Source organism: Gymnoscopelus microlampas (assembly GCF_963454915.1).
Source record: "Gymnoscopelus microlampas genome assembly, chromosome: 16".
Lineage (NCBI taxonomy): Eukaryota > Metazoa > Chordata > Actinopteri > Myctophiformes > Myctophidae > Gymnoscopelus > Gymnoscopelus microlampas.
The window spans coordinates 30,460,323-30,473,226 of NC_139953.1; the positions used below are offsets into that span (position 1 = coordinate 30,460,323).

Below are 12,904 nucleotides of genomic sequence, written 5' to 3' on the forward strand. Positions count from 1 at the left end.
ACATCTGGCAACACTGGCTGTTGTACTTGTTAGACATCCTAGGAATTCAACACGGCTAGTAGTCACCCACTAGCTAGCTCGAGACTGGGAGAAAACCAACACATCATTATCAAAAAAAGAAAACACGTAATTATTAGCCGACTAACGTGTGTTATTAAGTGTCCGTCGCTTTATAAGCGGAATAACAAGTGGAATGAAAAGTGCCAGCTGCTTCAGCTAACTGGTAAGTTGTTGATGTTTTGCGCTAACGAGCTAATTCGCAACCTGTTGTTGAATTAGCTCGTTAGCTATAGGCTCCCTGGGACTCCCTCTTTCTTTGGTGTTTCGCCCAGGTGGGCGTGGTTTTATGCCTTTCCCTAAAACCCTAAATCCCAACCTTAACCTCATTAAAACTATGCCTAAACCTAACCTTAAGCCTAAAACTTGACCTCACAAAAACCATGCCTACCCCTAACCTCACAGGAACTATGCCTAAACCTAACCCCAAAACCACGCCCACCTGGTCGAAACACCGTGAAAAGAGAGAGTCCGTAGGCTGAGGCTCCCTTGCTACCTCTACCTAGCAGCAAATGGTTGCCCTTTGATAGACACACAGGCCGCGGGGCCACTGCTGCACCACCTCAGTGTGCACAGTAACACTAAGGCAGTGGTGGGCGAAGTACTCGCATGTTTTACTTAAGTAAAAGTATCAATACTGCAATGTAGAAGAGAAGTGCTCTGTTACAAGTAAAAGTCTGGTGTTCAAAATTTAAAAGCACAAAAGTGTTGGTATACAAATGTACTTAAAGTACCAAAACTAAAATGACTCATTGTGCAGAATGTCCCATTTCACAAGTTCAAAATGTATACAAAATATTTTGATATAGCCGAAGTATATATAGGGCGGAAGTGGTTAATGTTTTCTAATAATCCAAACCTTCAAAGTAACTAGTAGTAACTCAAGATTTCAAATACTTGTAATGGAGCAAAAGTACAATATTTTCCTGTGGGGTAGAAGTAAGACTATTGACATTTGTAAATACTGAAGTAAGTAAAAGTAAAGTAAAAATACCTCAAATTTGTACTTCTACAGTACTTGAGTCTTTAGTACTGTACTACTATGTACTTACTTAATTACTTTACACCACTGATAACCACCACCTTGTATATGACTGTGTCTACACAAACATGACGTTTACTCAGTTATGACAAATAATGAATTTAATGTCATCATTTGCATGCATGATGAACCTCTCTTATCACGTGGCGTACCTAACAAACGTTGCAAGTATGTGAGAGCTCTTGTATTGTGACCCTGGTGGTCTCAATGTTATTATATTATTTTTTCCAACTTGTTTGACCTCAAAGGCATACAACATTTGAGTTACTAATTCTGTACAACCTGTCATTGTAGTAGTGATTCCATTATGGCTGTCTTAAAGTCAAATAGGCATTTACATCTTATCACTTTAGGCTATCCTTGTCTTGTTTGTGTAATTTAATTTGACATGACTTCTCTTATTGCAGTAGCATGCAGATGTGAAGTCAGATATTGGGGACGTTGAGACCACTCTCCAACACTGGTACCCACGCAGAAAATCAGTACTGTGCACCACCCTGTTCATCACTTTGGTTGTCTACATACATGTTCTTACATGAAGAGAGGGGAGAAACCCGAAGGATACAGACAGATGAGACCCAAGACATTCCCCGCCAGCAACTACAGTGGCAACAGCCAACAAATGCTGCAGGAAATCCGGGAGAGTCTCCGCAACCTGTCTCGACCCTCCGACCCCCCTAAAGTGGATATGGGTAGTGCCGGAAAAGCGCTGCCCGAAGATCTGAGGCAGCAGGGGCGCAGCAGTAACCCGAAGAACCCCTACCACAAGGCATTGCAGGAGATCCGCAAGTCCCTGATGCCTTTTGCCAATGAGCCCAGCACTTCAGGCCGGACGGCCGAGGTCAATAGACAGATGCTGTTGGAGCTCTTGTCTGCTGGATTTGAAGAGGTGAGACAGAAAGCATACATGCATGTTTTCAAAGAGCCAGTACTGTTTTTCTGACTGTTTGTTTCCAGTAGAGACAAGTTAGTAGGATTGTCGGGGAATGTCATTCTGAGCAGTCTCAATTACAGACAAGATGCGTGCGATTGTCGAAGAGAATTATTTGAAATATGAAAAGTATGCAATGTGGAATGACCAGCTTGAACTGTTGACGGCAGTTTTCTCAGTTGGCGTTTTCATGGTGCTATGTACTTGCTTTAAACTCAAACACAACTTTATTGTCACATCACAAATTTACAGTAGAGTATACAGGAGTGGGTGAAATAAATTATTTTGTGCTGGCTTCCTATGACTGCAGTTAAATTGTTAAGTAGAAATAAAAATAAGAGTAAAGAAGATGTGCATAAAAGGATTAAAGGTATATATTATGTATACAGCAACAAGAATGGTAATTACTGTATGTACAGTAGTCAAATGTACAGGTGGACGTTTTTCCTTGGCTACGCATCGCCTGGCATATTGTCCTGGAGGGGACAAAAAGGCCTTTAGTGTTTTAACTGAAACTGATAAAGAATATTTATACAGACTTGTTAATACAAAAAGTGCCTTCACAAATTGTTTTGCCATTACGGCAATTAGGCCTACTGTATAACCTTTCATGAGCCAATTTAAAGGACACTAAATGGTAAATGTAATGTTGTGTGTTCAGGAAATGGTGATCCGTGCTCTTAAGCAGACCAACAGTCGCAGTATGGAGGCAGCTATAGAGTTCATCAGTAAGATGAGCTACCAGGACCCGGTGAGGGAGCAGATGGCGGCCGCTGCGGCCCGCCCCGTCAATGCAGGCATGAAAGCCTCAGGTAGATATACCGTCCCCCTGGGGGCCAACTACAGGGTTCCCTGCCTGTCCACAGATGCCTGCAATTGTTGCAGGATTTAGGTCATTTGTTGATGGAATAGCAATAAACATTGACAAAGGAAACAAGTATAGTACGAGTATATACAATGTATATAACTCAAATATGGGGGGGGGAGAGGCATTCAAGTTGAGTGTTTTATAACAATCCTAAACTATGTGGTTGCTGTGCTCTTACCTGCAGGAGGAGCCTCTCACATCCAGCAGCCTGTGCTGAGGAGGCAGAGCTGGAAGGGCTCGAAAGAGTCTCTGAGCCAGAGACACGGCCCCCTCATGGTGGACGGAATGATGTATCGCTCTGACAGCCCTGGACCGCAGGGAGACCTGGCAGCACGACCCCCGCCGGCCTTCCCCCAGGGTCACCCTGGCAACGGCCAGAGAGTCAACCCTCCCCTGCCACCTCAGGTACGCAGCGTAACTCCGCCGCCGAACCGAGGCACCACCCCTTCCCCGCCCACCTGGGACAGCAACCCATCCACCAAGCGCTTCTCCGGCAACATGGATTACCTGGTGCCCCGCATCTCTCCGGTGCCCCAAGGGGCGTGGCCTGAGGCGTACCCAGCCCCGGCTCCGCAAAACCAGCGCGGGATCAGCCCAGTGCCTGTGGGCCGCCAACCCATCATAATGCAGAACTCTGCCGGGAACAAGTTCACTTTTTCCTCCAGCTGGTCTCAGAATGGCTCTCCTCAGTCAGAGTACATTGCAGGGAGTAACCGACAGCCCCCCCCACCATACCCAGTCAACCAGAGCAGTCGGCAGAGTCCCACTGACCAGCAGATTCAGGGCGGCGCCTCCTCTCCCTCGTACGTTAACGGCGGCAACCTTCCTCAGTCCATGATGGTGCCCAACCGAAACAGTCACAACCTTGACATGTACAACATTGGTTCTCCTCAGTCCTGGTCCCAAGCCCCGCTGGCCCCAGGCCAGCAACAGTCCTCTCCCGGCAACGCCGCCAACCAGGACCTGTCCCCCTCATGGCAGCACAACATACCTGTCCGCTCGAACTCCTTCAACAGCCACCAGCTCAGTAACAGGCAGGCCCATGCAGCCAGCTCCCAGCCCTCAGCCACCACCGTCACGGCCATCACCCAGGCGCCCATCCTGCAGCCTGTGAAAAGCACACGCGTCCAGAAGCCAGAGCTGCACACAGCCGTTGCCCCCACGCACCCGCCATGGATGCAGCCGCCCCCGCCCGCAAATAACTACCCAGAGCCCCCATCCCCTGTTCAGCAGATCCCCGTGGCAACGGAGGTGCCCAGCTACCAGGGTCCCCCTCCCCCTTATCCCAAACACCTGCTCCAGCAGCCCGCCGCCGCACCCGGTCCTCCAGCCTACGACCCGGGGGTCAACAAGCATGGCACCGGGCGCGAGGAACTGGCCGACCCAGAGGAGGAGGCCAGTGCTGCCAGTGGGTCCTCTTCAAACGACAGGCCAACGGACAGCCCTGAGAGTGCGGTTGCGACAGAGAAGGAGAAGATCACCACCACATCCCCCGTTCCCGTGCGGCGCAACAAGAAAGACGAGGAGCGGCGAGGGGAGACGCCCCGGCTACCGCTGTACTCCCCGCAGGCATTCAAGTTCTTCATGGAGCAGCATGTGGAGAACGTCCTGAAGAACCACCAGATGCGCATCTGCCGGAGGAAACAGCTGGAGAGCGAGATGCAGCGGGTGAGAGATTGCTAGTCACATCATGTACATTTGTGGTCACATTTACCTGTGAAAGGGATACTTAACATTTTTATCCATGTCGGCTAACAAAAACATTTCCTACATTTATCTCTGTTTCTCTAGTATCGCGTAACCAGATGATCAGAGATCGCTGCTTACTGATATGCCTGACATCTGCATTCAATTTTATCTAGGGGTAGAATTTGACACTGGGTGGAAACAATTCGGAAATGTAAAAAATAACAGCATCGCAGAACCAATGCAAACTAGACTTTAGAGCAGTCCTTCATATTGTGACGGTGATATTTGTTTTCAATGCAGTAGCCGTAGGTTTTTCCCAGGCGTATCAGTAGGTGGAAATCTCTGATCCTCTAGCTACACAAGACCATTAGCCACGGTTTATGTTATATTATATATTTATTATTTTCATTGTTAGCTATTTTATTAATTGAAACCAGGAGGCACTTAGTTGTGCAATGTCTGGTAAAGAATTAGCCAACCAAAATTGAAATGTAATTTCATTCCTTCAACTATTTTGTGTTGATCTAAAATAAATTGTGTCCTTTAAGCTTTTATTCTGTCTGCACTTCCTCCAGTTTTACTCTCTACTGAAGACATGTTATCTCTTTAATCTCTGATAGTACTTTTCACACTCTTCCATTTTTTCCTCTTAGCTGTTCCTTCTTTTTCTTTTTCTCTTGCTGTCACTAACAGCTGACATAGAAGGTAAAGGTATCTCTGCTTTCCTGTCCTCCTGAACACACAAACATGCATATGCACTGTATCATTGAGCCATATACGATGTTGTTCTTGTGAAGTTGATTGGCATACATTAACCACATTAATAGAGAGCTAAGTATTAAATAGCTCTATATTCTGATAGTCTTCATCGTTAAAGAGTGTTTGTTCAGTAGCAGGAGTCTCCCTGTCTCTCCAGCTCTTTGGTAAACAGAAATGGCATTTTCAGGTCAGGATACCAATTTTATCCAATCAGGAGAAAGAGTGGTGACACAAAGAAATGATCAGACAAAATAGCAACTGGAACAGTATAAAATCTAAGCTGATAAATGGGTACTCTCTCCTGATTGGCTGAAAAATTGCAACCCCCCCTGAAAATGTATTTTCTGTTTATTAAAGAGGTGGAGAGACGTGGAGACCCCTATGACTGAACATACATTATAGCAATGATAACTATCACAATATAGTGTGTTTTCTTTTAACCAAAACGTATAACTTACCCTACCTTTTTAAATCCTATGAAAACAGCATGTTGACCACATGGTCCAGAGGAAATGCATGTCACCTCATGTTCATCCACCACATAATGTGTTTTTTGCTCTGTGAGAAATAATAACAAAAGGGGTTTGATGACGTGTGATTACAGCAATTTAAGACTTTTCGGTTGTTGGTCCCCAGGTTATGCTCACTGCATTTTGCACTAGTTGTCCTAGATGTGTACAATCAATCAATTCCTGTGATATGTTTTTGCTTTTTATTTCTAACCATGGTTTGTCATACTTTATCTATTGTGCCTGACAAAATCTGTAATCAACTCAAGAGAGAGAAAACTATTTTGGGTTAATTGAAGAATTTGTCACTGTCGGGCAGAATCCTTGTATGTCCAAAGCCATTACATTTCAGAAAATGGAAAAAAGAACCTGTGTTTCAATGGATCCAATGTAGCTATTATTTAGTCACAAGCTCTTGTTTATACTTTTCATTGGTTAAATATTCATAAAACCCACAGACAGACTTAACCACTTTTAACCTGACGTCCCTATTTTGAGCATGTTATTATAAGCTAAACTAAGCTATCTTCTTTTTTTTAAATCTACAAGTCCACAACACGTTGTTATGCTGTGAACTTGTAGATAGGGTATTATATATATATGCCATACGACAAAGTATAAAATAGGGCATTCATTTGAAAATGTTTTTGAAATAATAATGAAAAAAACATAAAAAGATTACATATGGTTCTACAAGGTTTCTGTCTGGCAGCAACAATTTGTTCTTCCTGAAATCTGAATTTCTCTCCTGTACGTCCCACAGGTGGGTTTGTCAGGGGACGCCCAGGAGCAGATGCGCATGATGCTGAGTCAGAAGGAGTCCAACTACATCCGGCTGAAGCGTGCCAAGATGGACAAGTCCATGTTCAAGCGGATCAAGACATTGGGCATTGGGGCCTTCGGTGAGGTCTGCTTGGCCAGGAAGGAGGACACGGGCGCGCTGTATGCCATGAAAACGCTGCGGAAGAAGGACGTCCTGCTGAGAAACCAGGTGGCCCACGTCAAGGCGGAGAGGGACATCCTGGCGGAGGCGGACAACGAGTGGGTGGTACGGCTCTACTATTCCTTCCAGGACAAGGACAACCTGTACTTTGTCATGGACTATATCCCTGGCGGGGACATGATGAGCCTGTTGATAAGGCTGGGCATCTTCAAAGAGGAGCTGGCCCAGTTCTACATCGCTGAGCTCTCCAGTGCCGTGGAGAGTGTCCACAAGATGGGTTTCATCCATCGGGACATCAAGCCAGACAACATCCTCATAGACCGAGACGGACACATCAAACTCACCGACTTTGGCCTCTGCACTGGCTTCCGCTGGACGCACGACTCTAAGTACTACCAGAGTGGTTAGTACTGACCTCTGTTCCAGTGCTTTAGCAATTCTTGACTGTTATATTGTATTGTATTTTATTTAAATGTTTACAATGTTCACCCAATGCTCCATATAATACCTCAATTGTAACTACAAGGGTTTCCCCAGAGGTGTTACGTGGTTGAACTAATTATTAGGCCGAAGTGGGAAGCATAATGCAATGAATAATTAAACCTATTGAAATGCTATCCTAAGGGAATGGATAGAAAACGTATAGTACATTTCACATGCTTGTTGTCTTCGCAATTAGCTGGTTCACTTGATTTGCCTGTAAGTCTACACTACACCACTTAAGCCGACGAACTATGTCTGTACTGCACTGTCTGCACACAGCTCAGAATCCCTTTAATGCTATTTAATTCTTCAAAGTAGTAATACAGATGGATCACAGCAGCACAGTAAAGTGCTGAATGTATTTGTGCAAGTTTATTTATGCTGAAATATGATATCCTGCACCAAATGTCATCAAACAAATGAGCACGCAGCTGCTGTACATGGAAATTAAAGCAAACGTGAATAAGGCTGATCTCTGTTCTGTGTGATGGTTCCCTGCAGGAGACCATGTCCGACAGGACAGCATGGACTTCAGCAAGGAGTGGGAACTGGAAGACCCAGCCAATTGTCGCTGTGCAGATAGACTCAAGCCTTTGGAGAGGAGAAAGGCCAGGCAGCACCAGCGCTGCTTGGCCCACTCACTTGTGGGGACACCCAACTACATAGCCCCAGAGGTGCTGCTTCGGACAGGTACAGCTGTTAGAGAAAATATACTGCCACCATTCCACATTTTAGTCGTCACTTTTTTTGTGCACAAACAAACACCCCTTGGTGTGACCCCTTGGTGTCTTGATTTTGGGCATGTCGTTATTGGCAAAATCTTTCAAAAGGTTTTCACAAATAGCAGATCTTTTCTCCTGTAAATAATTGAATATGCAAGTCAAGATGTAAGAGTAAATTGCTTATTCATATTGTTGTGATGTATGCATATACTGTTTAGGTGGTCAACATTAATCATTTTAGATGAGAGTTCAAAACCTCACTCTCTGTTTTGCTATAGAACTGACCCAAACATTTAAATTCCAAATGCTGTGGTTTGATATAAATGTTAATTACGTTCCCTCTCTTCTCTAAAAGGAATTTAAAAAACACCATCTTTTCTTTTGTCTAGGATACACCCAGCTCTGTGACTGGTGGAGTGTTGGTGTCATCTTGTATGAGATGGTTGTCGGGCAGCCTCCGTTCTTAGCAACCACGCCCCTCGAAACCCAGCTGAAGGTGTGTTAAATACCAGTACTTAAACCTGATTTAGCTTTCTACCTTTTTCTTTTTTTAAATAAAACTTGATTTATATGGGGTAGATTGCTGAGCATGCATGTTCTTTTACAGCATCGCCCTGTTTCAATAACCATACATTAAAGTTACAGTGACCAGTAGCATCAGTGCTTTTGAACCTACTTTGAATCCACACATGTTATATTCCATGACATGACGCTGTATACCGTTTCTCCCCACCAGGTGATAAATTGGCAGAGCACACTTCACATCCCCCCGCAGGCCAAGCTGAGCCCGGAGGCGTCGGACCTCATCGTCAAGCTGTGCCGTGGCCCAGAGGACCGCTTGGGCAAGGAAGGTGCAGACGAGATCAAGGCCCAGCCGTTCTTCAGGTCCATTGACTTCTCCAACGACCTGCGGCAGCAGCCGGCACCATACATCCCCACCATCGCCCACTGCACGGACACGTCCAACTTCGACCCCGTGGACCCGGACAAGCTGTGGAGCAGCGACAGCGAGGGCAACCACAACGACACACTCGCCGGGTGGTTCCGCAACGGCGAGCACCCAGAGCATGCCTTCTATGAGTTCACTTTCCGCCGATTCTTCGACGACAACGGCCATCCATACAACAGCCCCAAGCCCATCGAGTACGAGGGTTATGGTGCCGACGAGACTGATGACCCCTCAGAGGGCCCCGTGCAGGAGGATGACGAGGGAGAGCAGGAGGAGGAGGAGGAGGATGAGGAGGAGGAGGGAAGCGGCGGTAGTCCTGCAGGGGCCCAGGGCCGGGACCTGGTGTATGTCTAGCTACCCCATTTCTGTCGAGCTGCTGGTACTTGAAGATGGGGCCAACCAAGGAGATAACTGCCTGGTCTCTGTCAAGAGGGGCATGCACGTGTGTGTGAGTGAATGAGTGAGTTTGTGTGTGTGCAGCAGGGCCGTTGTTTGCATAGGTACGGCATTTGAAACGTAGCACATAGGAATGTACCTGTGGAAAAACAGGACGCTACAGTACATCAAAGGCATTCGTGACACATGAACAGACCGCTCTGAAACACTACAAGAACTGCTCTCTCTCTCCACTACAGGTCGTATTAGTGGGATGTACAGGGTATGCATTATTATGTGCCGTCAGAAGAGGCGATGGGAAATCGAAAGATTATCAGGGTGCTCTCTCTTTGACGATGTCTCCTGCAACCCCCCCTAAAGCCTTAATTTATTTAAGTTGTAACTGGTGATACTTAGTTTTAGACGCTGTCTGGGCATGGGGACTGGACTGTGCTTTTACCCAGAGATCGTCTCTAATTTATATTTTAAGAAGTCTATTGCAATGGGGATTTTTAGTGCAGTGACTTGTAGAATTTTGCAGGGACAAATAACTCTTATTCATTGCTGTGCCTTTTTGATCCTTTGCTGTCTTTCACCAAATATTAAAGGGGTTAATCATCTGAATGGCATTTAAAAGAGAATAGATTTAGTTGATTTGAGGTAGTTTTGCTTTTATGTTTCTTAATTTATACATAAAAATGTATTTATAAATTATGTTGTACACATTCCATGTAAATATTTTTGCTCTACCTTTTCAGCTAGTTGATTTTTCTCTTTAGGGCAGGCCCTCTTCTGTGTTGACTGCCTCTGTCGTCTTGTTCTTTCCACTCGGGTATGGGGAGGTGGGGGGGAATTATCATGTGCTTGTAGCCACCTTACTCAAAATGCCCTATTGTGCATCTACCTATGTACATAGGTATTTACAGCTGGAATCACAAGACATCTGGTGTTTCCTGAGTTAAAAGCACTCTTTTAAAATACACATTGACATCCCTCATTCTAATATAGTTGCTCAACCAAAGCACCAAATGGGTGGGTCTCAAGTCTTTTGGGACCCACATTCTCAAATCCGTTCATTGGCTACTAATTACTCTATTCAAGCACATGATATTTCCTTTTGTTCCCTTTATTGGCCACCACTCACTCCTGCATAGGTTCTTGTTGCGTTTGCCTTACACAACCAGGTTTCTAGGAACATAAATGTTACCTTAAACCTAGGTACTCATAGGTTAATTGGGGGCATAACATAAGTTTGCATTTATATCTTTACACACAGCACTTGACCATGTTGTGATATGAGCTTAGCGATATATGGCAGGCTAACCAGCTCTTGAAGTTCTGCATGCCTCTGTATTGAAAAACAGGATTTCTGCAGAGGGCACACTTTTGATATCTCATGTCATGATGTATTGGATCCCCTTGTACTTTGTGCTTAGGAAAGAACTCTGAATGTAGTTGCAAAAATATGACCACTGGCATCTCTGCACTGTAATCATGTAAAGGTGAGATAATTTTATTTTTTCTGTACACTTGTTTTGGGAGGTTGGGTACAGGGAAGAGGGTGACGAATAAAGAATATAAAGAAAAGTGTTTGTATATCAACCTTGTTATTGTAATTTTAAGGTAAAAACATGGAAGACCTGTTGTGATTCACTGCAATTGGAGCACTGGGCCGGGGGTTCATTAAATAGATTCACTCAGATTATATTCACTGTCGGACAGAACCCTTATGTCCACCACAACTATTATTTTTAGGAAATGGAATAAAGAATCTATGTTTCAATATAATTTAGTTAACCACTGAAAAGTAAAAAGAGCTTTTAAGATTTATAAAATCCAAAACTGACTTAACCACTTTGTCGGGCATGTCTTAGGCAAAATATAAAAAACTAGATCTACAAGCTCAAAACATGTGATGTGTTATTTTTGCAACTTTTGCCGTCATGACTGACGAGGCATTCATTTATGAAAACAAAGGTTAAATATTTAAAGGTTTCCACCAGCGATATGTAGTCTACAGCATTACACCCAATGGCACCTTTCACGGAAGGCTTAGAAATGTCTGTTTATTCTCCATGTTGGAAGAAACCGGTTACTATGTGCAAAACAATAGCTGTATTGATAAATGAGAACTAAGTTATTACATATCAACTAAAGTACTAAAGCAAGTGGCTCCATGGAATACCAGCTTCCTGATATACTGTAGCATATTTACAATAGTGATACAATGGCATTACTACAAAGCCATGTAGTTACCTGGAATTTATCAACAGCCTTCTTTGAGTCACAATAAAGCCTGCACTCAGGCATTGGTATTCTATTTCACACTGCCTTAACAGAACACAAAGTTCATTACACTTTGACAGTTGCAGATAAGATATTCAAACAGAACCCATACTGCCATTCTACGGGCTGGGTTTAAAAAGCTTAGACATTCACTTGTTTTAAAAAGTAAACTACTTAGAGGATTAACAAAATGTGATACTGTAATGTTAGCTATTGTACTGCAATCATGAGATAATCTACAAACTTAGGCTTCAACTAAACTGTGCAGATTTCAGTTTCAATAAGTGTTTTCCACTAGTTTTCTATTAAAGGTAGGGTAAGCGATATTTTCTCTTTTTTGTTGTTAAAAGGTGAAGTACTATATTCTGAAAGTAGTCATTGCTACAGAGCGTTTGTTCAGTCACAGGGGTCTCTCCAGCTCTTTAGTAAACAGAATATAGTACATTTTCAGGTAGGTGACAAAATTTAGGCCAATCAGGAGAGAGCACTGAAAATGCATTTTCTGTTTAATAAAGCGCTGGAGAGACATGGGAGACTCCTTTTACTGAACAAACACTCTATAGAAATGAGTACTATCAGAATAGAGCTATCTAACACTTATTTTAACCAAAGTAAATCACTTACCCTACCTTTAACTTCACTTACATCACTGAGCTCAACACAAAACATCAAATCTATAAAATGTATCATAGCTTTTAAAGTTAGAGGTTCTTTAAATGCCAGTTAACAATGAATAGGATTACTTGTACATCTTATTTTGTATTGAGTTGTCCTTTCCCAGCAGTAAACAACTCAAAAGGCTTGGCTTCCAAAATGATAAGCACCATATCTACTTTCAAAGCTATAGTGGGAAAGGACTACACAACACCAAAACACTGAAACAAGGATTCCAGGATAACTGAGAACAACTTTATTTGTTCCATACAAATAGACATTTTAACATGAAAGAATTTAGCAGATATTTCACAGAGGGAAGAGGGATGGTCATCATGGTGGAACGATCAGTGAGCAGGTTCTGGAGAAGGAGAAAACACCTGATCAAAGATCTGCCATAAACATATGCAAGTAATGGGAAACTGAGAAATAGAAAGCATACTATAGAATCCTTTAAAATCAAGCAGGATCCCAGCAGAGAAACAAAAGCACTGAACTCAAAATGTGACTAGTAAGTTGCATTTTGTATCTGTGCATCACATTTGTGTATTAATGTCCTTATTTTTGTCATGTCATTAGGCTACATGTATTGATTCTTATATCAAATATCAGGCTACTTACTGGCGCCCACAGCTTT

At 43.6% G+C, this 12,904-nt stretch overlaps 1 protein-coding gene across 1 annotated transcript; it reads left to right on the plus strand.

The window, feature by feature from the left end:
* The first annotated feature begins 46 nt into the window (after positions 1-46).
* On the plus strand, positions 47-11,611 carry lats1 (large tumor suppressor kinase 1). Its single transcript, XM_084083038.1, has 8 exons — positions 47-223; positions 1,507-1,988; positions 2,692-2,842; positions 3,083-4,566; positions 6,619-7,201; positions 7,783-7,971; positions 8,393-8,499; positions 8,740-11,611. Exons 2-8 carry the CDS (start codon positions 1,635-1,637, stop codon positions 9,304-9,306), a joined length of 3,435 nt encoding a protein of 1,144 aa, XP_083939164.1. The 5' UTR covers positions 47-223; positions 1,507-1,634; the 3' UTR covers positions 9,307-11,611.
* Positions 11,612-12,904: the final 1,293 nt, after the last annotated feature.

Excerpts from the sequence above, each read along its gene's own strand:
- lats1 (XM_084083038.1), top strand. The coding sequence starts at position 1,635 with ATGAAGAGAGGGGAGAAACCCGAAGGATACAGACAGATGAGACCCAAG. Across the intron at positions 2,843-3,082 it reads TGCAGGCATGAAAGCCTCAG|GAGGAGCCTCTCACATCCAG; the intron begins GTAGATATACCG and ends TCTTACCTGCAG. Across the intron at positions 7,202-7,782 it reads CTCTAAGTACTACCAGAGTG|GAGACCATGTCCGACAGGAC; the intron begins GTTAGTACTGAC and ends GGTTCCCTGCAG.